Source organism: Ceraceosorus guamensis, assembly GCF_003144195.1.
Source record: "Ceraceosorus guamensis strain MCA 4658 unplaced genomic scaffold IE81scaffold_6, whole genome shotgun sequence".
NCBI lineage: Eukaryota > Fungi > Basidiomycota > Exobasidiomycetes > Ceraceosorales > Ceraceosoraceae > Ceraceosorus > Ceraceosorus guamensis.
The window spans coordinates 102458-129799 of NW_020290001.1; the positions used below are offsets into that span (position 1 = coordinate 102458).

The 27342-nt window shown below is 56.3% G+C and overlaps 8 protein-coding genes across 8 annotated transcripts in view; 4 read left to right on the forward strand and 4 right to left on the reverse strand.

Moving 5' to 3' along the window:
* Positions 1–1173: 1173 nt before the first annotated feature.
* Positions 1174–2654, forward strand: IE81DRAFT_309329 (hypothetical protein; the record flags this gene model as incomplete). The annotated part of the gene is made up of 2 exons (XM_025512396.1): positions 1174–2065; positions 2133–2654. 2 exons carry the CDS (start codon positions 1174–1176, stop codon positions 2324–2326), a joined length of 1086 nt encoding a protein of 361 aa, XP_025372342.1. The 3' UTR covers positions 2327–2654.
* A 926-nt stretch (positions 2655–3580) lies between these two features.
* IE81DRAFT_207034 (hypothetical protein) lies at positions 3581–4185 on the reverse strand. Its single transcript, XM_025510943.1, has 2 exons — positions 3973–4185; positions 3581–3823 (listed from the first exon to the last, which is right to left on the reverse strand). Exons 1-2 carry the CDS (start codon positions 4136–4138, stop codon positions 3708–3710), a joined length of 282 nt encoding a protein of 93 aa, XP_025372343.1. The 5' UTR covers positions 4139–4185; the 3' UTR covers positions 3581–3707.
* A 1237-nt stretch (positions 4186–5422) lies between these two features.
* On the forward strand, positions 5423–7428 carry IE81DRAFT_320356 (hypothetical protein). The gene is made up of 5 exons (XM_025512999.1): positions 5423–6005; positions 6067–6120; positions 6192–6347; positions 6415–6522; positions 6600–7428. The coding sequence occupies exons 1-5, from the start codon at positions 5563–5565 to the stop codon at positions 7141–7143; spliced, it is 1305 nt and encodes a 434-aa protein (XP_025372344.1). The 5' UTR covers positions 5423–5562; the 3' UTR covers positions 7144–7428.
* An 80-nt stretch (positions 7429–7508) lies between these two features.
* IE81DRAFT_344880 (hypothetical protein) lies at positions 7509–12929 on the reverse strand (the record flags this gene model as incomplete). The annotated part of the gene is made up of 3 exons (XM_025515857.1): positions 7509–9913; positions 9984–11839; positions 11932–12929. 3 exons carry the CDS (start codon positions 12927–12929, stop codon positions 7509–7511), a joined length of 5259 nt encoding a protein of 1752 aa, XP_025372345.1.
* Positions 12930–13885: 956 nt separating this feature from the next.
* Positions 13886–14985, forward strand: IE81DRAFT_309336 (cleavage and polyadenylation specificity factor, 25 kDa subunit; the record flags this gene model as incomplete). Its single annotated transcript, XM_025512397.1, has 5 exons — positions 13886–14133; positions 14291–14480; positions 14592–14648; positions 14764–14834; positions 14922–14985. The coding sequence occupies exons 1-5, from the start codon at positions 13907–13909 to the stop codon at positions 14983–14985; spliced, it is 609 nt and encodes a 202-aa protein (XP_025372346.1). The 5' UTR covers positions 13886–13906.
* Positions 14986–15534: 549 nt separating this feature from the next.
* On the reverse strand, positions 15535–17919 carry IE81DRAFT_320359 (putative high affinity ammonium transporter). Its single transcript, XM_025513000.1, has 4 exons — positions 17423–17919; positions 17155–17316; positions 16172–17077; positions 15535–16099 (listed from the first exon to the last, which is right to left on the reverse strand). Exons 1-4 carry the CDS (start codon positions 17461–17463, stop codon positions 15775–15777), a joined length of 1434 nt encoding a protein of 477 aa, XP_025372347.1. The 5' UTR covers positions 17464–17919; the 3' UTR covers positions 15535–15774.
* Positions 17920–22027: 4108 nt separating this feature from the next.
* Positions 22028–26669, forward strand: IE81DRAFT_320360 (hypothetical protein). Its single transcript, XM_025513001.1, has 2 exons — positions 22028–23086; positions 23183–26669. Exons 1-2 carry the CDS (start codon positions 22366–22368, stop codon positions 26485–26487), a joined length of 4026 nt encoding a protein of 1341 aa, XP_025372348.1. The 5' UTR covers positions 22028–22365; the 3' UTR covers positions 26488–26669.
* IE81DRAFT_320361 (hypothetical protein) overlaps positions 26490–27342 on the reverse strand; it is a 1612-nt gene continuing 759 nt past the window's right edge. The window contains exons 4-5 of the mRNA XM_025513002.1: positions 27181–27293; positions 26490–27081 (exon numbers count right to left, since the gene is read on the reverse strand). Coding sequence (XP_025372349.1) covers positions 26740–27081; positions 27181–27293 — 455 coding nt within the window. The 3' untranslated portion in view covers positions 26490–26739. The remainder of the gene's footprint in view (positions 27082–27180; positions 27294–27342) is intronic.

Consider the following 27342-nt stretch of genomic DNA (forward strand, 5'->3'; position numbering starts at 1 on the left):
TGGATCGAGCAAGAGAGCTTTCTGCAGCGGTGCAGGAGCTGCTGGAGTAGTCGCTGCATCTTGCATCTCGCATCTCGAAGCTCGCTCCTGAGGGATTCATTTCTGCAGTCAGAGTTGAGTGGGCGTGAGTGTGAGTGCTGGAGGACGTCCAGCCATGCAGCCATAGCTACGCACCTTTCGAGACGTGCTGCGCGCAGTCACGAGTGCCTGCTGGGCTCACGCATCAAGGCCTAAACATGCCGAGGTTGTCTAGCGGTGAAAGACTTCACTCCGCATTCGTGATTCGCCATTCCAAGATTTGACTTTGGCTGAGCATTCCTCTTCTGCGTGAGTCGCATCGCCATCGCAGCGAATTGGCTGCAACAGACCATGGAGAGAGGAGTCGAGCGTGCGATGTGTGCTTGCCCTGCTGGTCTGCTGGCTGTGATGCCCTTTGCAGGCATGAGGCAGCACACGCAGGCAAGCGCTTGGCACTGCTCCGCCGCAACTCAGAGAAAGAGCTGAAAGAGGATTCAGCATCAATTTGGGTGGAGAATTGTGAGCGATGTTTGAAAGATGCCACCTGCGACGAGCTTCCTGCCAGTGCTCAGCGTGCAGGCACGAGATCGCGCGGACTTATGCGATGCTAGTCAGTCACACTACTACTACTGATGAAGAGAGCTCAGCAGATGATGTGTTGCGATACTATTACTGTACCCCACCGCTTTCATCGAACTGTGGCTGATGACCGAGGTAGATGCCCGAGACCGTCCTGTGGGCATTTCATTTCATGGCGACAGCGGGCTAATTTCCATTGTGATTGACGGATTGCGACCTGTGCTCGTCCACTTCTCGTGATGTGCAACAAGGTACCTCCGAACTTTCAAACACGCTGGCTACTGCTACTGCACAGCGGTCGTCAGCCAATGTGTTGAACAACGGCGAAATTGGGACACTCGACAATAGCCCGCAATTGATCAGCAGCGACGCGAGCCGTTTGAAAGCGATAGCTCCAGCGTGTGGCAAGAGTGGTGTGGAGCAAACAGCGAAGTTAGGCATTCGCATTTATACATTGGCCGTTGAATTCCTCCGATCCGCCTTCCGTCTTCCACGACACACCTTGTCGAGGATTTTTAATACACAGCCTCGCACGACCTTGATCCTATTCCACTCGACGCGCCAGACTTGTCAACAATGTCGACTCAGACGATGGCTGGGGCACCGGCACCAGCCAAGGCGGCGGGACCCAACCTCAACAAGAATCCGCGAATGGTGTCGACATGGCACCTCAAACCAGCAGACGAGCTATCTTGGGAGCAGAGATTGATTCTCAAGTTAAATGTGTTGCAACAGGCCAAGGATACCCCAAAGCCTCCGGTCTTTAGCAAGGAGAAGGGCGATAAGGTGCCGTACCTTCCTGTCTACACTGAGCAGTGGAAGTGGATCATGCCGAGGGCGCTCTTGCCCTTGGCGATCCACGGCGCGTTCCAAAAGTTAACGGGCTGGAACTTCCATCCAGCTTTCGCCTTTGTCTACTACTTCTTGGCCTTCAAGTTCACCGCACTCGCAGCCGTCCGATCCTTCAACCGCATGGGTCAGCGATACGGTTACTTTGACGGTGCTGTGCCGCGCGATGGCATTCCGGACAATATGAGCGGCAAGGTGCTGTGGAGCATGCTTGGCACTGTCAGCATTAGACCACTCTTTGCCATCTTTTTGATCTATAATCGCCAAGAAAGTGCATGGAACATCGATCCGTTGATGCTGCCTGTGCAACTCTTCCTGTACAGCGCCATCCTCGACTTTTGGTTCTACTGCTACCACCGAGCAATGCATACCGTCCCTTGGCTCTGGCATCACCACGCACTCCACCACAAGACTCGTCATCCAAATCCTCTTTTGTCCGCTTTCGCCGACAATGAGCAAGAGTGGGGAGACATTCTCGTCATCCCCCTGTTGACATGGCTCGTCTTTCCTGTCAACTTCCCCACCTGGTGGGTTTGCCAGGTCTTCATCATCTACACAGAGGCGATGGGTCACTCTGGCGTCCGTCTGTACTGGCAGACACCTATGACCGGTAAGTGGCGTCGCTCGATGACTGCTAAGATTGATTTCAGAGGCTGAAGACTATCAATCCATGCCGCGTTCCGCAGGCCCCGTCTTGAGGCTCTTCAATATGGATCTCGCCCTCGAGGATCACGACTTGCACCATCGCAGGGGATGGAAAGTAAGCTCCAACTACGGCAAACAGACTCGTATCTGGGACACCTTGGGCGGCACCACCCGTGATCGCATCGAGGGTACCGAAGACAACATCGATTGGGTGAACACTGCCAAAGTACTCTAAATCACTTTGCAGCTAATGACTCATCAACATTAGACTCCTCTTAGCCACGCACATCCTCGATTCGTTGCGAGCCTTCTGCGCTGGGTGCAACTCGACCACTCGTCGACTGAAATCGACGTAGCAGTGGCAGAGCATAGCTGAAGCACTCGGCACCGTTGGCACATCACCGTCACGTCCTTTATTATAGTCATGATCCATCTCTATCACTCGCTCTGCGTTATCTTCAATGAAACAACAACACCTGCGCTGGTCACTCACGCCTAATGATCCCATTCCAACTGCCTTGTCCTGTCTCTTTGCAAGTATACATGCTCGAGAATGAAGATCTATTGCGCACCACATTGCTTGCCAGCGAAAATTGCCTACAAGCATTGTCCAGGATCAAATGCCTGTATGGTTGTGACGCCCTCCGTCTCCTGGCCGCCAAATTCGAGGCGCTGTCCCGAAGGCACGGGCTGATTAAATTGGGAACGTCTTGGCAAGCTCGACCTTAGATCCTGCACTCACGTCTGGCAGCTTAGACACAGGCTTAGGCGGGTCGGAATCACACCGCGGTCCTGCTGCAGAGCGAGCCCTCCAAAGACGCACGGACGTTCAAAGAGGTCTGGCACACCATTTGCGATTGTCGGTCCACCCAAGGCCCAAGACCCAAGCGTTTTGTGTCTTGTTTCGATTGATCGCCAGCAAATGAACCCTGGCGACCGGCCACCACGATGTGCACATGCTGATTTTCACTGCGCTCCACCTCGGCCTCGACCGGATTGGTGTTGTCAATGCGATGTTCATCTTGCCGCACCATGTCGGCCGTGCATGACCTGGCAATACTATCTAGGCCGGCAAGGTAGACGTTGTCGAACGGGCCACAGACTTGTTCTGCCTGATGTCCAGGTGCATCGCTTCATGTCTGGCACCGACACCGACAACGACCTCATCATCGTTCATGCACACTGTCTTTCATCTGAACGGACTGCCCACCGCAATGTAAGCGTTGACAGTAAGACGTATATTACTTCGGCTAAGGGCTGTGCACACGCAGAGCACTAGAGAAATGGTGACATGGACCAAGCTGTCGCGAACCAATTGGACGAAATCGCTGCAAGGTTGCATACTCGCACCTTTCCTCTTCATCACGCGACTCGATCAGTGGGATTATCTTCCATCACACCATCACTGACAGCACTCATCTAAGCGCTGATCACGATGACCGTATCAAGTGCGGATCCACACTCCTTTCTACGTATTTATTACATTTAGGTGCGGATCATATTGAATTCGGGTTCGCTCACTCGTTCCATGCTTGCTTACTGCACACGGTGTGGGCTGGGAGCATGTGAATATCTGTTCGCCTCGCAAGTGGCCGCTCGGCAGACCGTCGCATAGCCTATAACAGACAACGAAGCTGTGTACAACGCTCGGGACTATGACCGTCCCGCCGTGTGGTGCAATTGATCACCAGACCTGCAGTCGGTCGTGTCTTGGTGGTCCAAGCGGCCGGCTCTTGGGGGCATAGAGGAGCGTCAGCGGCATCCGCTAGCAGCCCTCGGCGAACGATGACAGATGACCGCTGCGACAAACGCCTCCCCACCCAGCGCTGTGTTCGACTTTCTCACGCTCAAATTGCAAGGCATCAAAGGGCACTCACTCACTGATCGAGCCCCACGCATCAGATGGTCGGATGATGACCGCGCACCCCAAGCAAAGCCGCGCCGAGCCATGCGGATCCGCAAGAAGTTTACACACGCTAACGCTGCCGCCACTCGCCACTGCGTAGCCCGGAGCGGGTCTCGAGCGCGAAGGGTTGGCGCTTCGCATTGCGGGTCAAAAATTCTGAGACATGGGAATGGAGGGGAATGTATCAAGGCCACTCACTACACACAGACAGCCAGAATGCATGCTGCGGCCTCTCAACCAAATTTGGAAATGCCGCGGTCGAGTAGGAGTATTGTTGACTGACTTGCAGCCAGCACTTACTTGGCTAGGCTTCAGTGGATGTCAAGCGGCACCTCGACCTACTCATCTCCCTCGTGAGCTGCTCGTCCTGGCTGTTCCAAAGCACGAATGCGGAGCATCCAAAGCTCCACGTTTGCTCACCGAAAGCGGCCTCAACTCACTGACACTAGCGTGCACGCAGCTAGCTGCACAGCAGCAGGGTGCAGAAACATCATGCATGTCCAATGGTACGGTACCCAAGCGCATACAGTACTCAATCTGTCGCAAGACTTGTGAGTGTAGAGCAGAGGCCAGTCACGAGCCGCAAGAAAGGTCAGTGGCTTTGGTGTAGTGCAGCGACATGTCTGGAATCTTGGATTGCAAAACGGCCGGAAAGTGACACTCACGATTGTTCACGAGCACGAAAAGCGAATTTGAAGCGCGTAGTTGTTGTCGCACTTGATCCAGCGCATGATGAGCTCCGTCACATACACACAAACAGATTTGTGCGATGTGCTGTGGTACGATTGTCCGCTGTGCAGACCCAGTCTTGCCCTCCGATTTGTACCCTTCAAAGAGTTCAGTGCTGACTGTGCACGTGCTGTTCGTCGGGTGTGTGCCGCTGCAATAATCACAAATCTACGCTAATCACCTCATCATGCGGGTCTTTGGAAATATCCAAGACTTGCTTCCGCAGAAACACGGAACGGCATCTCTTCCCAAAGTGCGCGCCAATGCGGGCAAGGTTTGCATGGTCTGCTGCTCATCGGTCTGAGTGACTCGGGTTGCGGCAAATGGAGAGCTCGTCTTGGATGGTGAGACAAACAAGCAGCGGAGATGAGATCTTCAGCACTTCGTCAACGGAACAATGAAGGCCGGGACGCGCAGTCGCCCCGCCAAGAGCCGTGATGCATCCGTTGTGTTAGCGAGGCCAAGCTCCCGTTGGGAGACCGCGTAGGCTGCGACAGCATTCTGCTTGCAGAGCTTTGCCCCACCTTTGACAATCTAGGCAATCTCCAACGGCAGGGTGCCTCATGCCCCCCGGCGATTTGTTCTTTGGCCGAGGCCGATTGTCTCCAATCATGGCGCCGGTACCCGAAACACACTGCTGCGAATCGTTGCTGTCGCTGACAACCTGAACCTCAGTCGTTCTTCGAGCCAAGTATAAGTAAGTATCCCTGAAGTCTAGACGCTGTGGGGCCTTCCAGTCTCACAGCTCCCATTTGCTTGCTGCTCCAGTCCGTCATCGTTGCTACGCTCAGCCTCGTTCACAAATAGCTATTCCGAGGTGAAAATTTCAAAACATTATGGATCCTTCCATTGCTGCGGCGGCCGCTGCCGGCGACCTGTCCGCCCAAGTCGCGCTGTATCAATTCCGCATAGCCTTTGCCAATGCCGTCATCAAATCAGCGGTTCCTTACATCGCAGCGTTCGGCTTCTTCGTTGGGGATTGGAGCTATTCCATCTTTGCCGAGCTTGAAATGTTGCTAGCGCCCTTCCGGACGATCACTTTCGCCTACTTTGCCGTCAGGATCAGCACCCTGTCTGCATTCGTGCTCTATCTGCTGCAACTCTTCGCTGGTGATCACCCAGCTATCAATTGCGCCGCAGTCTTCAAGTCGATAGCTGCGCTGGCCATGATTTCTGCGGCCGGATCCTACTCCATCCTCGCTCTTCGTGCACAAGCTCTTTTGATGGGCAGGAAAGGCTTGACCATCACAGTCTGGACAGCTTGCATTCTGACCACATTGTGAGGATTCCTCTCCAAATTTGCATCATTGGAAAGGTCCGCTGACTCATCGTCCTCGCAGCTCCCACATCATCTTCTTGGCAACCTATACGTCCCAACAGCCAGACGTCGGCGGGTGAGTCCTTCGTCGTCAGCTGTGTAACCAACGATCTTGCAGCCCCTAACATGCTTTTGTACGTCCAATAGCGTCACTGCATGCCCCGTCACACCCACCTACGAGAGACTTTCCTCTCTAGTCTACTTTATGGCTTTCTTCTACGATCTCGGCATGAGTTGCCTCATGCTGTGGCTTTTGCACGGCGACGGAGGAAGCATCGGCGGATCTCACAGACCCGTTCGCGAGTAAGTGCTGAAGGGCGGTGTATGAAAATGATCAAGCTCGTCACTAAGACACAAGCCCTGCGCTCAGTTCCTTGCTCCAAAGCACCGCCAGCTATTTCGCCGTGATGGTGCTGACATCACTAAGCTGCGCGATGCTGCTAGCAATCCCGCCCGATGGTTATCCCTCGTTCGTCAGGTGCGTGCGGTATCGTGCTGCTCTTCCTCGCCCATGAATAGACGCTGACCTCCTGCACTCGGTACGCTTGCTTGCAGAGACCAATTGATCCCCATTCACACCGTCCTCACTTCAACAATGGCCTGTCGTATCGTACGATCCTTGCGAGCCGCATCAGCACACGACAAAGTGCTGCGAGGCACAGCAACACTGTCGTCGAACAATACCCTGCCTCATCGCAGCTATCCGCTGGCTCTGCAGACCTCGCGCGATCGCAGCAAAACGCCAGACGAGGAAGCGCGGACCAGTCCCTACAATAGGACACCAGGCATGGACGATGCGCAGTGCGACACGCCACCATCTCGTCCCGTCTTGCCTGTCCCCTCCACGATCCCCGCGAGGAACGTCATGTCGGCTTTTGCGCGAGAGAACCGACAGACGGCGACTAATGGCACAAACGCATCGGCCATGGAAGTCCTGAGGACCTTTGGCACGGTCGAGGAAGAGGAGATGCGCGATCGCGTCGACAGGACATGGGACTATCCCGAAGCTGGCCTGCGCATCTCTCGCTCCTCCTACCACAGCCAATCTGGATCTCCCCTGGCGCAGGACGACGGTGACCAGACAGAAGAGATGCGTTGATGGACATCCCAACCAGCAGATGGATCTCTCTGCTCAACGACTGTCGACGTGCCGGCACGCGTCCTCCAAACTTCATAATTTCTAGGTTTGACGAGGCTATGTCGCTTGACCTGTCTGCTGTATGTGTGCACATTACCTGTATGCTGATCGTAGTCATTTTGTCGACCGAGTGTGTCGCTGGTGCTTGATAGGGGAAATGACCAGAACAGGCACGAATCACGTGAACGTAGCACATGCATTCATTGATACTGCCGACAATTGCCGATGACTAGGTTTGCATTCCGGGAATGAAAGTGGAATTCCCCGCTCTATCTGGAGCCATACGGATGTATTCGTCAGTGAATCCGGTGCGTTGACGCACAACTTCAGTCTTGCCTGCTTCGTCTCGCTTCCGCGGCCTCTTCAGCGACCTGCCGCAGCTGTCGATAATCGCCGCTCTTTTCGCAGAGGCTCTTGAAAAGGCCTTCCGTCTTGGACAGTAGCGCCGCAGGCGTGTCGTACTCCGCAACACGACCGGCGTCCATCACCAGAATCCGGTCGTAGCCGACGACGGTAGAAAGCCTGTGGGCGATGGTCAGCACGGTAGAGTGCTTGAACCCATCTTGAACGGCGCTTTGAATAGCTTCATCTGTGGTAAAATCGACCGAGGAAGAGGCTTCATCCATGATGATCACCTTGCCCGCGCGTAGCAGTGCCCTTGCCATGGCAATGAGCTGGCGCTGGCCTTGACTCAGATTTGTGCCGCCATCGGCAATTGGAGAATCAAGGGTGACGAAGCTCCTCTCATCTTCGTCCTCCCCGTCTACACCCGGCGTGCCGCTGTCGTCCTCTGCACTCGCAAACGAGCCGTCCAGAGCACTGGGTCTGCGCCTGAGCGTGTTGTATCGACTCGTCATCCTGCTGGCGGGTTGGGAGACCGGTGGGGTGGTGCGGAGATGAACGCGGTGGAGAGCCTCGATGCAGGCTTCGTCAGAGTGCTCGTTGAATGGATCTAGATTCGAGCGCACAGTCCCGGTAAAAAGCGTGGGATCTTGTGGGATGATTGTTAGCCTCGATCGAAGATCCCGCAGACCAATGGCAGAGACGTCTATGCCATCGATCAGGATCTGAGACCCCGGCATGTACTCCAGGTGCCTAAAGAGGGCGAGCGCAAGCGTGGACTTGCCGCTTCCGGTCCTGCCCACCACCCCGATCTTCTCGCCAGGCTGCACAGTGAAAGTCACCTTGTGCAGCACGGGATCCAGCTCTGGCGCGTACTGCAGGGACAGATTGCGCACTTCGATGGCACCCTTCGAGGGCCACGAAGCGGGCGGTCTGTTGCTCTCGATCACTGCTGATGCCTCCATTGGAGTCAATGTGATGAGATCCTGCAGCCTCTCGAGCGAGTTGGCATCCTGCTCGAGAGAAGTGATGTACCTCGAAAGCCAATAAATGGCCATTGTGGTGGAGGATGCCATGCTCAGAGCCACACCAGCCAGGCCAGCCGGAATGCCTCCTGCCAGCGCGGTCATGGACGCGCCCATAATACCGAGAGCACCAAGGACATCCAGACGTAACAGAGAATGTCTGTTGCACATCCAAAAGTAGTGAAATGCGCTCTGCGTATGATCCAGTCGCTGAAGGAATTTGCCAAGCAATCGTCGCTCGGCGCAAAATGCGCGGACAGTGTCCAGGCCCGACAGCAGCTCGCTGAAGCTCGAGATGAGTGGAGATCGACTAGTGGACTCGATCCGCCTGAGGGAACGAGCAGTACGAACATATCCAATCGCCACCTTATAATTCGCATAGGCCAAGAGCGCGCTCGGGATCAGCATGAAAGGCAAAGTGAGAGTGATGACACCCAGAGAGGTCACAAGACCAATTATGTATCCCGCCATGGCTTGCATCGTGTCGTGCACGCTTTCATCCACCTGTCCGACGTCTTTGCTGAGAGTGTTGAGCACTCTTCCCTTGGGCGTCATGTCGATGTGCCTCGACGTCGCGCGCATTAATGTCTCCAGAGCCTGAATGAAGAGTGCTCGTGCAGCATTTCGTCCACCGGATTGGTTAATCAGTATCAACAAGCATAGGCATGCTGAGCCTGCGACCTGGATGGCGATAAAGCCTCCGAGGTATGGCCAAACATTTTCGTTGGCAGGCGGTAGCGCCGATGCACCTACTTGACCCAGTTGCAGGTCGGACGCTAAGTAGGTTAGAGCATGGAAGCCTGTAATGCCTTCTCCAACGGAACTGAATAGGAAGGAGATTGCCTGCTGCGGGGCCGCTGCGACTGCGAATGCAGCGCTCGTTGCCTTGGTGCTGTATGAGCTGCCCCAAAAGCTGAGGTAAAACTTTTCCCCCGTATCAAAGGTCTGCCGAGATACTAGAGCAAGCAGAGCCAGCGCGACAGTGATCGATCCATAAGCTGCAAGATAAGTGACATACACCTGCACTTTCATCGCCCCTTTCGCCCTCCGTTCCTTTTCCACGAGCTTGCCTCGCTCGCGCCTGCTACGCACTTCGACGGCCAGGGCTGCGGCGTTGCCTAGGCTGCCTCCAACGTTGAGGGCAGGCACAGAAGGTGCGGCGGCGGGCAAGCCCTCTGGCTCCAACTGCTGGGCTCCAGTGATCGGTGCTTGCAAATCCTGCTCGATGCTTTCAGCAGCTTCTTCCGCCTTGATAGCAGCCAGATGACCCTGCTCCCGCAGTTCCTCTGGGGTTCCCTGAGCCTCGATGCGGCCGTGGCTCATCTTAACCACGAGGGCGCAAGGTATTGACAATACGAGCTCCACTGTTTTGTGTGGACGGAAGAGGGTGATCAGTTCTCGAGATCTCGTGAGAATCTGGCGACCGACACCCACCATGATGCGAGACAATGATGCAAGTGCGACCTTCCAGAAGCGGGCCATTGAGGCACGTCGTGACCACCTGCTTGGAGGTTTGCGCGTCGAGAGCGCTGAGGATATCATCGAGGAGTACAGTGGCGGAACGCGAGTACATCGCTCTTGCCAGAGCTACTCGAGCTCGCTGACCGCCCGAAAGGACCAATCCACCTTCTCCAACTTCCGACTCGTCTCCAGCTGGTAGAAGCACCAAGTCGGGCTTCAACGCACAGCACTCCAACACCATCTCGTACCTATCCGCCTCAAATGGGGCTCCGAAAAGAATATTCTCCCGCACAGTCGCATGTTGAAGCCACGGTCTCTGGGCTGCGAAAGCAACGCTGGATATCAAGCCACCCTGTAGTACTCTTCCAGCTTCTTTGGGCAAGAAGACATCGCCCTCGCGAATCTCCATCTCGCCCAAGAGAGCAGCGAGCATCGAGCTCTTGCCACTTGCAGTCGGACCACACACCAAAGACAGCTTGCCTTGAGGGAACATGACGTCCAAAGCTTCGAGCGCAAAGGGTGAAATTGGCGTCGCGGCTCCTGAGTCGTACCCATCTATTCCCGTCGGTGGCTGCAGGGCGCCGTCGCCAGGCAAAAGAGGCGCAGTCTCTCCAGCCTTGTCTCGTTGACCTCTGATTCTCTGCACAGCGCGCGCAAGGAGCGCCTGTTTATGTAATTGTCGAGGCTCTGCCTCGCGAACGGGCTCTGTGATGTCCGCTTTCTCCCAGCTGAGGGTGGCCTGCTTGAATCCGAGCTTGCCGCTCGTAACGACTGGAGAGTGGCTCGCTTCTAAGGTGGAGACCCACTCCGGCACCTCGTCGGCGGCGAGGTAAGTTTCGATACGCTCCATGGAGACGCCCGCATTGAGCAAGTTTGTGATGTAGACTGGTAAGATGCTCAACGCTGCGCGCATAGCAGAGATGGTTTGAATGGCTGGGAAAGCCACCTCAATGCCAAGACGGTTCCCGGTACGAATGTAGGTCAAGAAGGAGATCGTCGTGATGGCGGCAGGGACGGCAGCCCATAGCACAGCAATGCCAGCGCTCAGCACTTGACGTTTCTTGAGCAATTGCAGCTCCACCTCTCGCGCATCTCGGACGCGCTGCGTCCACTGTTCTTCTTGCGCGAAGTAGCGCACAGGTCTAAGGGCTGCATACAGCTCGGCGATGAGGGCAGTCCTTCGATCTCGAGCTTGGCCAAGCTCTCGCGTAATATGCATCGCTCTGCGAGTCAGATATGACTGTAGAGGCGTAGAGACCAGGAGGACGGAGAAGCCAACGGCCGCTGACCAACCTAGGAGGCGGTACAGAAAGATGCTGGCGACCAAAATTTCCACGGGGCTCGAGTACAGAAAGTACGCACCGGACACGAGCTGACTGATCTTTTGGGAATCAACTGCCATGAGTGATACGATGGCCCCCAAATCCTTGCCCGCCGGTTGTTGCTGGTCCGGCGGTACATTTTTGGAGCTGCCTTTGCTCTTTCTACGATCCCGCATGCTCATCTTATCCACTACGCCTGGCAAACTCGCTTCGACCTCTGTCCGTCCCGCGGACATGGCGCGCGTCTTGAGGGCCTTGTGATAGATCTGAGAGATCAGCTCGCCGCGCACGCGGACGCCAGCACGTCGACCAGCGAAAAGGTGCTGCACATCGCTTTGACTTTTGCACACAGCCGCGAAGAAGGCAGCCAGGGGCAGGGCATACGCGGACTTTGGAACGCGCCCCGTACCACCGCTGGCGACGTCGGCAGCCTGAATTGCTTCCAGGATGCGCTTGAGGAAGTATGGACCGGCAATGGAAAGCGCGGCAGACACGAAGGTCAAGCACCTGTCGCGTGCAAATGTGGGGGAGGAAGCGGTCAAAGACTGATGAGCTCGTCTGCTTGGCCAAGGCGCGCGCACATTGGGTAATCGACTTACGCATCAATCACCACGTCGTGTGCATTGGCGCGCCAGCACCTCTTCAGCAACGAGCCCTGCATTTTGAGAATCTTGGACAGCAGCAGGCTCGATTGCATGCTCGCGCTGACGTCAGGCACGTCGACATCGTCCAAGTCTCGCCTCGAGCCTTGCTGAATCAGCGGAGTCAGCCAGCTGAAGGTCACCCATGAAGCCAACGTGGCAGAGTCCTCCAGCGCCACTGCTCTGCCTCTGGTCCCCTTTAGCCGCAATGTGCTGAGGGGCAGCGCGCTGAGCTGCAGCAGAAGCGCAAGCAGCAACGCCACCGAGATCGCATCGCCAAAGATGCTTAGTGTCTTGGTCTCGCCCTGATCCTCAACAAGCAGCTGTTGAGCTGCACATAGAGTTGCGCCGACCAGACTCGAAAAGGTGATGGCGACGACATCGTAGGGAGGAGATGCTGGTGGTTTGAGCAGGAGTCGAAGCAGCACGAAGCTCCAGACGATGATGCGCAGGACTGCAGAAGGAGTGATGCCCGACGAATTTCGACTGCTTGCTGTCAGTGCTCCTGCATAAGCTGCTCCTCCAGCGACCCAGCAGAGCTGCGCGGTAGCCAAACCGAAGAGGGCTGCCGTACGGGCAAAGCTGGGCCGCAGAATTGTGACAATGTCACTGCGGTCCTTTACAGGTGCTGATGTGGCAGTAGGCGAGAGGAGAGCTTGAGTCTCGCTGCTGAGCTCTTCGTCCGCATCGTGCTCCTCGACTTCCGCTGCATCGGCTTGCGCGCGGAGACTCTCGTAGTACCTCGCCACTCCCGCTTCTTCCAAGTCCTCGTCGGTGACAAAGTCGAAAAGGACGAGCTTGAGCCAGCTGGGCAACCTGGATGCCGGCACGAGGGAGGCCGAGATTGCCAGCAGTAACACAGCAAACGGCAGAAAAGCTCCGAGCACATCTGCAAAATTCGAATCTTGCTGATGCAGCGCAACGAAGCCTTGGACCTGCATCATCATCATCGACATCGTTGAAATTGCTGGCAAAGTCGAAGTGTATGTGGATGCAATGGAGGAGCCATCGAGAAAGGTCTAGATGGCGCGTGGCGGGTGGCGAGGTGGCGGAACGGGGTGTGCACAGAGATGACAGCGCTGTCGCAGTGCGAGGCTGGATAGTCCAACGGTCTCGAATGCGAAAGAGGGACGACAATAGGAGCTTGCCGAACAGCAAGTAAGAATGCTAAGACCGCTGCATGAGCTCCATCCGTCAAGTCCGGCGATCAACGCAACACCGGGATGGTATGTGCAATTGCTCACTTGCGCAGCAGAAGGAGTGATGGTGGCCAAGCAGAATTAGCTCGGCCGGCATTGCAGGATCCAAGCAGTGCACACGGTTCGGAGTAGAGGCGATCCTGATAAGTTGGTCACATGTTGGGCCAGGGGCAGCAATGATGTTGCTTGGAGCTGAGCTCAGCTGCTGCTGGACATGATGACAACGCGCGCTTGTAGCTGATGCAGGGAGACCCTTTGGGGTGCATCAGCAGCTGCACAGCTGCCCAGCTCCACTCCACAGCTTTGACCGCCGGGACCTGCGTGCATTTTTGTTATCAAAGCACACGGCACACGTACAGCACCGATTGCGAAGCTCCGGCCGCGCGTCAACTCAAAAGTCACGAGTCAAGCCATGGCGGCTAGCGCACAGCATGCACCTCAATCTTGAATCGTGTGTGCGATCCTCGTCACGTGCAAGAAGAAGTGCTGCGCTCAAGCCAAACATGTCATTTGAAGAGCATATTTATTGTATGTGCAAGTCGCGACTCCATCATCAGCGCTTCACGACTCGTGACTGTCGCTCCTCATCCTAGACATCCACACACCCACTGCGGGTCCATCTATCGACCGCACACCTCAAGCCAGACTTTGGCCGACCTCTTTGCCATTCACGAGCATTCGCCAAGCGCAATCAGACAAAGCATTCCAGTCCTCTCACGATCAAGCGGTTCAACATGGCCACACAGACGACCCTGACCCTTCATCCGCTCTCATCCTTCACCTTCACAACCAAGGATTCGCAGCCAGAAGAAGATCCGAGCGTAGCGGCTAGACTGCAGAGACTTCAGAACAATTATGAGGACATGGGCATGAGGAGGACGGTGGAGGCTATCCTGGTGGTGCACGAGCACGGTCATCCACACGTTCTGATGCTGCAGATCGCCAACGCCTTTTTCAAACTGTGAGTATGGCAAGGCAGTGGAAGGTGACTATTGTGCTGCTCACACAAGGGCTGCAGAGGGCTGGTATCGGTATATGAGAGCGCTCAAGCGACCATTTCGCAGTAGCATGCATTGGCACCGCTTTGCTGACATCTACGCGCCGCGACATGTTTGCAGGCCCGGAGACTACCTCAGACCGGGTGAGGATGAGATTTCAGGTCTCTCAACACGCCTAGAGGGTCAATTGGCGCCTACGTCTAGCGATCCCAACTCGTATGGTCCCAAAGGCGAAGCGGGCGAAGCTGGGACTTGGGAGATTGGCGATTGCTTGGCTCAGTGGTGGAGGCCCAATTTTGAGACTTTCATGGTGCGTAGGCCAAGAAGCAGCTCAGGTATTGTGCTGACGCGCAGACGTTAAATAAAAGGGGGGCCACTCGAGGCATCCGGCTGACTTGTTGTGCCCTTCGATGCTATCAAGTACCCTTACGTTCCTCCGCACATCACCAAACCCAAAGAGCACAAGAAGCTCTTTCTCGTTCAGATTCCACCAACCAGTGAGTGGCCCCACTGAGCGATTCATTCGCTCATCGAGAAGCATTTTCTTCATGCTCACCTCTGACACCGGACCTTTTTTTTTGCGTGTTACAGAGACATTGAGCGTTCCCAAGAATATGAAGCTGCTAGCTGTGCCTCTGTTCGAATTGTACGACAACTCCCAGAGGTGAGCCAGCGCGCACCAGCGCACGTCGCTTCTCTCGCCTGAGCTTGGGCGCAGGGTGCTGACGTACAATGTCTCTTTTGCACACAGATACGGTCCACAATTGTCCGCCATACCGCACCTCTTGTCCAGATACAATTTCATCTATGCGTAGACCATCTTGCGGTGCCGTGGTGCTTAGTCCGCGCTGTGCCATACCTCTTTTGGGGCAGAAAGCGTCCGTCTCGTTCATCACCAGTGCGATGCGCACGCCCATCGCTGCTACTCTGCTCCTTCTCGCGGCCTGATCCTTCTTCGGCAAAAGTACAAAAGTCGACAAGCGTCCTGCTCAACGTTCAAATACCAAGGACAGCGGAGCGTCAAACTCGGGATTTTGGCAGGCACCCTGCCGGATGAGAAGCGACAATAGGGGATCTGATCAGCGAGAGCCTGAGCGAGCCTGGCCGCGCTGAGCGCCGCATGGAATCTTGAATGGCGGTCCGTGAATGCCAAGAATGCCCATCGCCTTGCCACCTGCTCCGTGCCTCAGAGCTCGGAACGCAAGTTGCGGGTAGCCGCCTTCTATATAGCACCGGGCCCCGCAGCTCGATTGCAGCACGTCCGCCAGACGCGTCCTGGCCTGGCTGACGAGCAGCCTGTCCTGGCTCGTTATAAACGCACGCAGACCAGCAGCGCAAAGGTCCCAGCAAGCACGAATTTTGTCCGTCTCTCTAAATGATGATTCTTTTCAATTTCTGACGGTATCGTTACAGGTTTGTGGTAAAGGGGTCAAGCGCCGAGGTGGCAATCGGTGAGAAGGCGAACGAATAGAGCACCAAGAACGGTGCGCGACCACGGATGAGCCAAAGGAGAAGCGATGACGCCTTTGAGCACGAGCAAGAAGGGTATGGAAGGCTGGGTAAAGGGGTGAAGAGGTGCAATCGAGGTGCGGGCGAAGCATTGATCAGGCTGCTACGACCTCGCCTTGAGGCTGTGCAGAGGGCTTCTCGTCGGCCTTGTACGTGCTGCCGTGAGGAGTGTTGGACTCTGCGCGCTCCACATCATCAGAGTAAGGGCTGTGGTTGGCTGGGAACACAATGGCCTCTTCTCCGATCTGATCGAGGTCGACACCAATGACCTCGGCCTCCTCAGAAGCGCGGAAGTGGCAACCAGGAATGCGGTCGATGAGGAAGAGGAGGATCAGAGTGACGACGAAGCTGTACGCCATTCCTGCCGTCGCATCAGCAAGTTGGTATCCCAGCTGGATCCAGTTACGGTTGATCCATCCACTGAATGAGGGCAAAGTTGGATGATCAGCTCGGCCTTTAAACACGCGTCATGTGCACTCTTCGAGTACTCACCCGTCGATGGGGTCAGAGCCGTCGAATGAAGCGACTCGGCTGTCGGCGAAGAAAGCGGTGAGGATGTCACCCACAAAGCCTCCCACACCGTGGGCAGCGAAGATGTCGAGCGCATCGTCAACACCGACGAGGCCCTTGAAACTAGTTGCAAAGTTGCAGCAGACTGCGCCCACAAAGCCGATGGCGACAGCAGCGGGAGCGCCGACATATCCAGAAGCGGGAGTGATGGCAACGAGACCAGAGATGATACCACTGCAGAGACCCACAGCGGACCACTTGCGCTCGAGGCGCCAGTCCAGCAGCATCCAAGTCAATCCGGCGACGGAGGCGGACAAGGCAGTGACAGTGCTGGCCATTGCTGCGCGCAGGTTAGCACCAAGAGCGCTACCGCCGTTGAAACCGAACCAGCCGAAGAACAGGAAGACGGTGCCGAGGATGACGTTGGCGACGTTGTGAGGTCTGTAGGCGAGGGCGTCCGTGCCGTATCCTTTTCTGCGGCCGAGGAATAGGGAGATCGCGAACGCGGCTGTTCCGGAGGAAATGTGGACGGGTGTTCCTCCCGCAAAGTCGAGGGCGCCCAGGCTTGCAAGCCAGCCGGAAGACAGGTTCCAGGTCCAGCAGGCCAGAGGGTTGTAAACAATGGTAGCCCAGCAGAAGGCAAAGAGAAGAACGGGTCCGAGCCTAGCCCGGTCTGCGAAAGCACCGCAAGCAATGACTGGCGTGATGCACGCGAACATGGCCTGGTAGAATGCGTACACCAACTGGGGCATGAAGTCGGAGCCGGTCGAGGGTCCAATGTCAACACCCATGAAGCCAAAGTGGTCCAAGTTACCGATGAAGGGCGAGCCGGTCTTGGAGAAGGCGAGCGAGAAGCCCCAGAAGAACCATTCGAAGAAGACGACAGCACTGCAGAGGAAATGCGTGAAACGAGCGATTAGAATGAGGCAACCTAGTGCCCCAACCTGTGGGCCAACTGCACTCACAAGACCGCCATGGACATCCAAATCATACTCAAAGCGCTTCTTTTGCGCAGCAGACCGGAGTAGAAGAAGCCCAGACCGGGAATCATGATGAAGACCAGAGCGCTTGACGTGAGGACCCACGAGATGTCTCCGACATTGTAGAGATACTCCTGCCCATCGGCACTGCAAGTCAGGCAGTAAATACGCGACCAAAGTCAGATGCTGCGAAAGAGTGTGGCTCGAGGTACCTACACGTCAGGAGGTCTGACACCATCGACATGTTACTCACGTTGTGTAGATGCCCTCGGGGGCGACAGTTGCATTCACCATCGCGTTAAGTTCGAAGGTGGGATTGCGCGAGGGTAGTGGGCGGTATTCAATGTGGCCTTGTCAGAGTGGGAAGGAGTCGAAATGTTAGGTAAAAGATGGGAGGGAAGAGGAGAGTGAGAGGAGAGTAGGAAAGGGAGATGGTCGATGTGGAGACGAGGGGAGGGGGTGAGCCAGAGTAGAGATGGGCGTCTGCAATCGCCTGCTTATGAGCAATTCCGAGCCGTGGCTTGCGGTTATCACTTGCCGAGCAGTGTGCTGCTCAATGTGCGCAGCCAAAAAAGGACTCGCGACCACCCAAAACTTCTTGGCAGAACGCGTGTAAGGAGAGAACTGGAAAGGGAAGAGCTGAGAAGCAGGTAGGGGGGGGGCAAGAGAGAAAGAGGGCGACACAGTCAGAGTGCTGCTGCCGACGCTCTTCAGTGAAGCATCTGAGACCGTAGAGAGAAGTCACAAGAGTGAGGGGCGAGTTCGAGGGACGATAGAGCGAGGTGCGGTGCGGCTATGCTATCTTGGCTTGGCCCAAAACTCAGACGGCAACACACATGCGTCGTGGCGCATCAGCGCGCAGCTCGACCAATCCACAGGCGCTGGACCGACCAATTTACGCTTTTACGTGCCTGGAAATCAAGCTTTCTCACGCAACTCCGTCCTTGCTGGGCCAACATCGGGCACCGGGAAACAGCAGCATGAGCGACGACCAAGCACGGGCCCGCGGCGGCAAGACGAACAACCCGGCTGTCGGCTTGCGCGGGCGGAAGCGGTTGAGGAAGCGGAGCGGTCCACAGATCAGGGGTCTGCCTAGCTACAGTAAGCCGAACGGCCATGAGTTGTAGCGCTCTCCGACCTGTCTGTTTCCTCCTCTTTCTGTCTTTCCATCTGGAAAGTGTCCGGTGCGCTGATTAGCGTGCATAAGCCAAGAAGCCACACAGAAATTGTCTACCGGTATATACTGCAGTCCTTCATATGGGGATCAAGGGGGGTCTGATGGGGCGAGCGCATCATGCGGCTGTCAAAGTCGGATGGGTGCATGCGTGCTGCTCGTTGGTCGAAATGCCTACTGATAAGGATTGAAATTTCATTCGCCCAGACTGAACATGCGTGCATGCAACAGCGTGTGTTGAGCGAGTGACTTGCGCGGTGTATGCGGTCCAGCTGCACCTTTTTGCTCCTTGCCGTCTGCCGGCCGTTCCTGGATGGGGGCCATGCTGCAACGACGTGCATGCATGCAACGAGCAGCAGCAGATGGATGATGGTGCACCTCGACAGCAAAAGCAGCCGCAGCGATGCAAAGTCGGGGGGCTGTCGGAGTGATTCATTCGCATTCTGCAGCTGCAGCGAACAGATGCAAGCGAACAGCGCGCGTTCCGGCAGTCGTTGCTTCAATCACGCGGATTGGGAAGGTGAATGAATGCAACGGCAGTGCTGACTCGACAGACTCTTGAAGTGCCTCAGAGGCGGTCGCCCGATAAGCGTCAAAGATAAGGCAAGCCAAGGTCTTGAGCTGTTCTTGGTACACCTAAACCGGCTCTTTGGAACAAGCGAATTAAGGTCAAGCTTGTGCTGCCGTTGTGTGGCGGCCGCAAGACTGTCCTAGCTGCGCGCGCATCATCATCAGCGCTTACATCAACACCTTCGGCGATGGAGAATCACATGAATCAAGAATCACAATGGGCTTGAACAATCGTGGATGTGCGGATCCCCCAGGTCTGGAAGGACGCTCGCTGCAGCGAGAACTTCGAATGGTCCTTCTTGCTCCGCGATCCCCGCACGACGTAGCACGAGGCGCCGGGTCGATCAGAACTGCATGAAAGTAAAGTCTGGTAAGACATCGCCGAGGACTCCATCTTGCGCGAGGATGGATCAGAATCAGAATGCAAGCACCAGGTCACACGTCTGTCTGGCTGTCACGTCACCCGCACTGGCGCAGGGTCCGGCGTGTGGCAGGCTTGGAAAGGGGCGTTAATCGATTCACGCCTCAGACTCAAGATCCACGACGTCACGATGGTGTCAATGAATGCTTGATCGTCCGCCGTACAGCATCGCATATACCCGTGCTCACCGTATGGCGGAGTCCGAGGAACGTCTGGATCATCAGCGTGGACAATCACTGTTGTGACTCGTGACTCTGGGGCATGGAGCGATCTCACATGCGCAAGTCTAGCTGTGTATTCGTCGTCTTGACACGTGCAATGGGTTCATCGCCAAGACCTCATATGCAGCAGAGTCACCTGGTCAAAATTGGGGATTCACACTAAAGTGACCGCCCGTGCAGCCATTAGAAGCGCTCTCAATGCTCCGCGTTTGGCCAATCACACTTCTACATGCCGAGACACGACGAGTGTGTAACAAAGCCGCAAGATGTGTGGCAGGATTTGGTCACCAAGTCTTACACGTGAAATCTCGAGCCTTGCCTAGCGCGCACTTGGCATGGTGCGCGATAAGAAGAGTGGGACCCTAAATCGCTTGGCGAATCTCATCGCAGAGAATCAGATGCGTGTTCGGCCGCGAAGTTCGCCTAGCTGATCCTTGGATGCTGCCGTAAGGTGTTCGTGACTACCCATCAGAAAGCGGGACGATTCGTCGAAGCGCCAGGCCCCCTCCCCAATCGCGTGTACTGATGCGAGCGAAACCCACCATCTATCATGAGAACCTCATCTTTCTACCCTTTGGCGACGACATCGCCCCCCAATCTTGAGAAATCGCATCGGCCGCCTACCGAATGACAATGTTCAAGTCTCGTCAACACGACTCCATCACTGCTCAAGGCCCTCTTACCGCTCATTCTGCCGCTCGAATGTGGTCTGATCACGTTCGGACAGGAACGAATGGGACGCTGGGGGATCCTTGCCGGAACCAAATCACGAACGTTGCAGCGAGAGTCATTCTTCATTCTTCCGACTGGAGCCCAAGGATCGCTTGCCCCGTACGGTATGCTGAACGGAGAAAGCAGCCTTGAGATGGTCACGACGGGTTTATGAAGCCGAGCGACGGCCTTGCGGTGCCAAGGCGGGTCAACTATGGACCTTGACACTCTATGGAGGTAGCATAGGCAATCTAAGGCAAACGGCGCCTTCTGGAGCAGAGTAACTCTGTGAGATGTGCTGCGCTGATAGATCAGGACCGTATCCGACGCGCTTAGTTGCTGTTGTTTTATACCTACGAGGAAGCCCACGCCGTCACTGTTGGCGCTGAATGCAAGCACACCCTTCCGTTCGGAACCACGCGAGTCAGTGGAGTGAACGTGCAGCCGAATTGTGGATGGAGTAGCAAAGAGTGAAGCGAGCAACTTGCGCAGGGGCTCCCCCCACCCGACGCAGATCGAATCTCCAAAGGGCGTGTCGAGCGTGCCATCGGGAGCGCAAAACTCTCGATCATAATCGAGTGATGTTCGTCATACTCTAGACCGTGCCGAGCTCCTGTTGCTGCTGCTGCTGGCACACCAAAGCCACCTTCAGCACGATCGTGGCATGCAAGCAGCGGCCCGTCTCATAACCATGAATGGATCGACGCGTCTGATGGAGCTTGCCTGCAAATATACATGTCCGACTCGTCTCACACTCGGACGCAGTGAGCTAGTCAACATGGATTCGATCACACGAAATGATGCGACCAAAGGCTTGACCGTGAAGGGAGATCGTGGCGAGTCTTGTGTGAGCAGCGAGCTGTGAGGCCGTGACTCTCCCTCCAACTCCGTTGCTGAGTGCTTTGAGGTAGAACGAGTGGCTTGGATGCTCTCATATTGTCGTTTTGCGTTCTGATTGTGTAAAGACGCGCTCGGCATTTGATCCGTAGGACGATCAAGAATGCGCCGAGAGGCAGCGAGGTACAACAGACAGATATAGGCACGTTCGAGGTATATTCACGCATTGGAAGGGAGTTAGTTACCTCTGCATTCATTCAATTAGTTGACCAGCACGTATACCTCTTCACCCCGTAGCAGATCACCATGCGTGCAGCGCTCCCCACGGCATCGGCGGCCCGGCGTCAGTTAGCGGGCGGCTGGTGTCCCATCGCCATATTCAAGATTCAGCGCCAAACGATCTCAAGTCTGTGAGTGTGCAATTTAGGGCACGAAGCTCCAGATGCTGCGTCCGCGGTGCCGATCCTGCGCATGCATCCACATGCCGGTATACAAGTTGTGATATATTCTTGATTTGGATGTTCTATCAATCGCAAGTATAAATGCAGCTCTACTTTGACTTGCTCTGCCGGTGTGCATACATTTAATTGAATGAGTCAAGAATGTGCGCGATATTTGCAGTCTTTGAGTCTGGCCCACCTGCCCTCCACATGCGTGGCTTGACTGCATGGTCGCGCAAACGGCGCAATGCTGATCGCCAGCTTCATATGCATCGATCGCACGCGCGCCGCGTGAATTAAGTCACAGTCACGAGTCAGCACGTCTGGGCAGACCAGCAGAAGAGTCTATATGGGTCTAGGCAAGCAACGGTGCAACGTGCGGGGATGCTGAATTAAGCCAGATCAAGCAAACGCGCGTGGCTAAAGACAGTTCACGAGTGCGCGCGCGCAGAGAAGCGCGATGAGAGCCCGGCTGCGTGCACCCGTCTCGTGCTGCTGATTCTGAGCTAAGAACAAGCATCCAGCAGATCTCATCATCGCCCAAAGCAGGCCCAAAGCAACGTCGTCACCGTGCTGCGCAAAGTGTCGTTGCGGTCAGCAAAGCCGGGCCATGCCACGCGAGGACCACAACTTTGCTTAACGCCTTCCATCGTCGCGCAACACAATCGTCGCACGGCAGACCATCCGCATCAGAGGCGGTCGCCAACTCTTTCTTCTCAATCAACCTCCAAAACAGCGCAGGCTTCGCGTGCACAGACTTGTTGAGGTTGCTCTCGAGTCCTTAGCACTGTGCTTCCCCGCGCTCGGCCTCAGCGCAGCGCGATGACCTCCCTACTTCCCTCCTCACTCTCGCGGCCGCATACGACAACGACCACAGACTCGCGACTGCTGACCAACTTGATCAAGACCGAGCGAAACTACATCAATCACCTCTCCTCTGCCGTTGGCTCTGCGCACACTGCCGCCTCTGCGCTAACTGCATGGGGCACGGCCGAAGCGCCAGATATTGCTGAAGCTTCCGCTCAGCTTGCAGGACTCTTCGACAATGCGGCAGATGTGCAAGAGACGCACGTAAGCGCAATCGAGGGCTACCGCACCGCGCTCAAAGATGTAGCCGATCGGGAAGCCAGCATCCGCAACGTCGTGCGAGATCGCGACATTCTTGTGGGCAGATTGATCAAGGCTTCCAAGGCAAGCTCAAGCAGCAAGCGCTCACCAGAAGAGAGGGCTGAAAAAGTCGCTCACGCCCAGCGAGAATTGAGCGCATGCGAGGAAGTGCTGCAATTCGAAGAAGCTGCTCTGGTCGGCGTCAAGAGAAGAACGTTCAAGGAGGCCCTGACCTTGCGCTGCAAGACCATGGGAGACGCTGGTGCTGCCATGGTGGACGCGGCCAAGTCCGCCATTCTCCTGCTCAACGACTTTGACTCTAGCGATGTGTACCAGCCCACCAATTCCGGCATCGGTTACGGAAACGGGCAGCACGGGCGCAATGACAGCATCAATAGCTGGAATCAATACGGAGACGGGCCAGAGGGTGTAGAGGGTGAGTAGAGATGCTGCCTGGCGCATCCCTAGCGCTCGCTTGAATCAGCAAGCTTGCCGGGCTCATCGTCCTTCCTTGCCCCTTCAACTCGCGCAGAGTCTCGACACAACCATCCCGCCTTCGAAAACAACAGTGTCACCCCATCACAGTCCGCATCGCAGACGAACAGGCCTGGAAATACGGGCGTGAATAGCTATGCCAACCGATTCAATGACATTGGCGAGGATGAAGATAGGGAGCGCGGTCCCGTTGACGCACTCCAGGCAAGCGATGACAGCGACGACGAAGAGGGTTGGCAACAGGCACACCGTAACGCCGACAGGCACGAGGGTGGTGGCGCGCACTCGTCAACCCTACCCCCTCCACACAGACTTGACGCCAATGTGGGAGCCACAGCGCAGCCGTTCATGCCCCCTGCTCAGTCCTCGAAAGTCAAGCCAATCAATGGCTCTAGCGCGTCTCTGAACGGGAGTGCCGCCAAGGGGTCTGCTCCATCGGTCCCCAAGAAAGATCGACCCACTCAGCGAGCGAATGCGGCACCTATTCCAGCACGCGAGCACGACTTAAACATTGTGCCAATGCCTGCTGTTCCGACTGCCCCGCGCTTGAATCTGGATGGCACGAACCTTGGTGCTGTGCCGACAGCACCCCGCCTGTACCCGCGAAGCGACGCGCCAGGTGGGGATGACTCTTCATCGGAGGGCGCACCAACACATCAGCATCGCGGAGGCGGCTGGCAGGCTCGGCCAGAGTCCCGCACGGCACGTAGGAATGCGTCGAGCGATGATGAGGCTACCGCAAAAGGCAGCTCTCGGCCAGGCGCAAAGCGAGGCAGCAGCTTCTTCGGCCGTGTTGGCAAGCTCTTCAAGACGGATGTCAAGGGCGAGCCAATGCCTAGTCATCCGCCATCTCAAGCCAAAACTCAGGCTCAGGGTAGTCAACGGTCTGGCGCAGGGTGGGATACGCGCACAGACGCCGCGCTGCGGAATAGTCAAGGCCCATCTCGTCGACAAAGCCTGCTTCGCCCCCTGCCAGGAGCGCCTCGTGCGGGTGCCGAGAATGCTAGCTCGGACGATGAAGAGAATCCCAAGAATCTAGTCCGACACGTCAACCGAGATCGTCCACTCTGGCGCAACGACGAGAAAGCTTCAAGCGATTTGGGGGGCGTGTCAGCCAAGGTGGCGAAACGCATGAGTCTACGTCGCCAACACAGCGTCAACGCTGGTCCGCTCAGCACGAATCAGATGGAGGAGGAAGCACGAATCAAAGAGGCAGCTCGCCTGAGTGTCATCGGTGCAGGCATCGCAGGCAATGCCAACGCCAATGCGTCGAATGCTACGCTGACGCCCGGCGAGAAGACCAAGAAGAAGAAGAAGAAGAGCAAAGCAAACCCAGAGACTGGGAGCGAGATCGGCACTGCTCCGACACGCACCGCGTACTCATCCGGCCCTGCTGCGTCGCGACCAAGCAGCATGGTTGTGCCCGGCGCGGTCGGTTCAGGTCTGAGTCGCAGTGGCAGCGTCACTCCCTCTGTACGTCGAGACGTTGCTAGTCTGGCCCGTGGAGACTCGATACGCTCTAGCGCTTCAGGAACCGTGCGAGAGTCGAAGGGAAAGAAGCGCGGTAGCATCCTGCCAGCCCACCGCGAAGGGGGTGGGACCGCTAATGCTAGCGGCGCTCTCGGCGCTTTCAGTCCTCAAGACCCTCAAGGAAAGTACACGACGAGCTCTTGGGTCGCCAAGCATCCTGACGAGAAGCCAAGTCAAAATGTCAAGGGGTCTCCAAGCCTCACCGGAAAGACGGCGGCCGAAATTGCTGCTCAAGTTGGTGTAGTACCCAAAGCTGCCGCTGCGAGTGCTCCCTCTGGTCCACCATTGAGCTCCCCCACGCCGCGCCGAGCGCAGAAGGAGTCGACGTCCACAACCCAGAGCGAGGTAGAGCCACCGCTTCATGTGCCTCAGCCTAGTCGCACCATGAGCCCACCTCTGAAGCCAGCGCTCAAGGTCCCTTCGGGTTTGAGCAGGTCAGGTAGTCTCTCAAACGCATCTTCAGCTGCAGTGCGTCCTCAAATGCCGCCGGTGCCATCAGCGCCCCCTCTTGCGACCAGTCTGCTCCAAAGCGCCACTGCCAATGCTGCTGCGCAACGCACTGCATCGCCCGCGGCTCCCCGCCTGCCAGAGGTCTCCCAGAGCTCGCCAGTTGGATCTACTGCGACAGGCGCCGAGTTGAGCCTTGGACAGGACGACCGCTTCGATGGAAGCGGTAGCCTTGGGGAGCTACCTGGCGTCGGAGCGCCTGGCGTAGCGTCTTCAGACAAAGTGCTCAGCCCTTCTTCTCGCCGGGGTGTCGAGTTGCCCCAGATTGACATGCCGCAAAGCGAGCCTTTCCGTGTGGATATTGCAGGTAATGGCCCCACCTTGGCTGATCGCCGCGGCTCTACACCTGGCTTTTCGGACAATCAGGCGTTCTTCACTCCTGGTGAAGCCGCAGCACTCGAGAACTTCTTCAATACCCCTGCCCCCGAGACGACAGATGATCTCGTTCAAGCCCAACATCCTCCCGGGGTGCACCAGGGCCAACCCGAAGGGGTGACTCGCCAGACTGTGGAGAGGAAACGGCTAACCCCAAGCAGGACGTACTCCTCAGGAGGTACACCACTGCATGCTGATACAAGCAGCAGCGCATTAGGGACCGAGCCTGGTCCTGGCGCGTTGCAGCACGCGGGACTGCCGCAACCCAATGCATCTGTCACTTCCACTATCGCCAATGCTGTGCCGATCGCTCCTTCAAGCACACTTGCTGCACCCCCGGTCAACGTTGCGACCTCAGACACCTCCACTGTGGAGGGCTCTGGCGTGAGCAGGCGCAAGTCGGTCCGCATGGCGCCTGACGTTAAGCTGCCGCCAGAGACGCCAACGCCTGGGGTTGAAGCGCAAGACTACCTATCGCGAGCCCAAGCGCGTGCGCCTGGTTCGTCCCTTGTCGGCTCCCTTCCCCGCATCGCCCCTCCACCCACTGCTCCGCCGCGTATTTCCGACTCTATGAGGAGTGCCGCCGACTACCAACCAGTCCATCTCGAGGACTCCACGCCAGCCAGACAGCGCGCTTCCTGGTCCTCTAGACTGGATGCTCGACCCGCTGCCGACGACTCTAGTTCTGACGAAGGCGATGGACTAGACTCGTACGCGAGCGCGCGCAAAGCGTTCGGAAGCGCAAGTCGTCATCTGGGCAAGGCTACCGGCATCGTCGGCTCGTCTTCGAAAGGCAAAGGAAATGAGACGGAGTCTCCTAAGAAAAAGAAGAGCAAAAAGACCGAGAATCATGGATACAACGCTTCCGTACCTCTTCCTGCTGGTCTGCAAGTGGTCGGGCGCAGCAACAGCGTGCGGAGCAAGAAATAGTGGGCTCGAATGTGAATCTCTCAATTTACCCTCCTCATAATCCACGCTCACTTCTTCAAAGCACTGTACATACGCAGAAGCCTTGATGCACATTCTTTCCATACCCGGACCCATACACTTCTGGATTCCCTTGCACTGCGTCAAGGCTTGGTTCGCATTTCAATTCGATGGTCCTCTTCCAAATGCAAGGGTGTGAAATCGAGTCGGTAGGAAGCTTGCAGGGGGCTGCCTAAAGTGCGCGCTCCGCTGCCTTCAACCGTGCTTCTCCTCGTTTGACTTCTCGTCCAGACAGACGGCGATGGCGAGGAGCAAAGAGATGTCGACGCCAGCTGCGCAGCTCAAGAAGTAAGTTTGCTGGTCAAAGAAGAGTTGGCCGACATTGACAAAGCTCCTGCCGATTCGAGCAACTGGGATGCCGTCGGACGTGGTGATTTCGGCTTTGCGATCAAACCAATCACCCTTGAGCGTTAGCTCGACATTTTCGCCTTGACCCGAAGCACGGTTCTTGAAGTTGACGTGCAGCTTGGTGCCAAACGAAAAGGACGACTTGACGGTGAAGAGCACCTCTTCACTCGAAGGGTCTCGGCCTTCGTACTGTTTGTTGGAAATGCGAAGTAGGCGTGAGCATGAGATTCGACGTTGGGGGAAAGGAGTTGCATCGGCCTTGTGCGTCTCCGATCTCTTTGTCCTCACAGTAAAGTGCATGGAGAGGAGCTTCTTCCTCAGAACGAATAGCTTTGTGCCGTGGGCGTCGTAGATGTCCTTCGTGCCGTGCATGGTCCAGGCATGACCATCGACCTTGAGCACTTTGATTGGCCCAAAAAAAAAAAAAAAAAAAAAAAAAAAAAAAAAAAA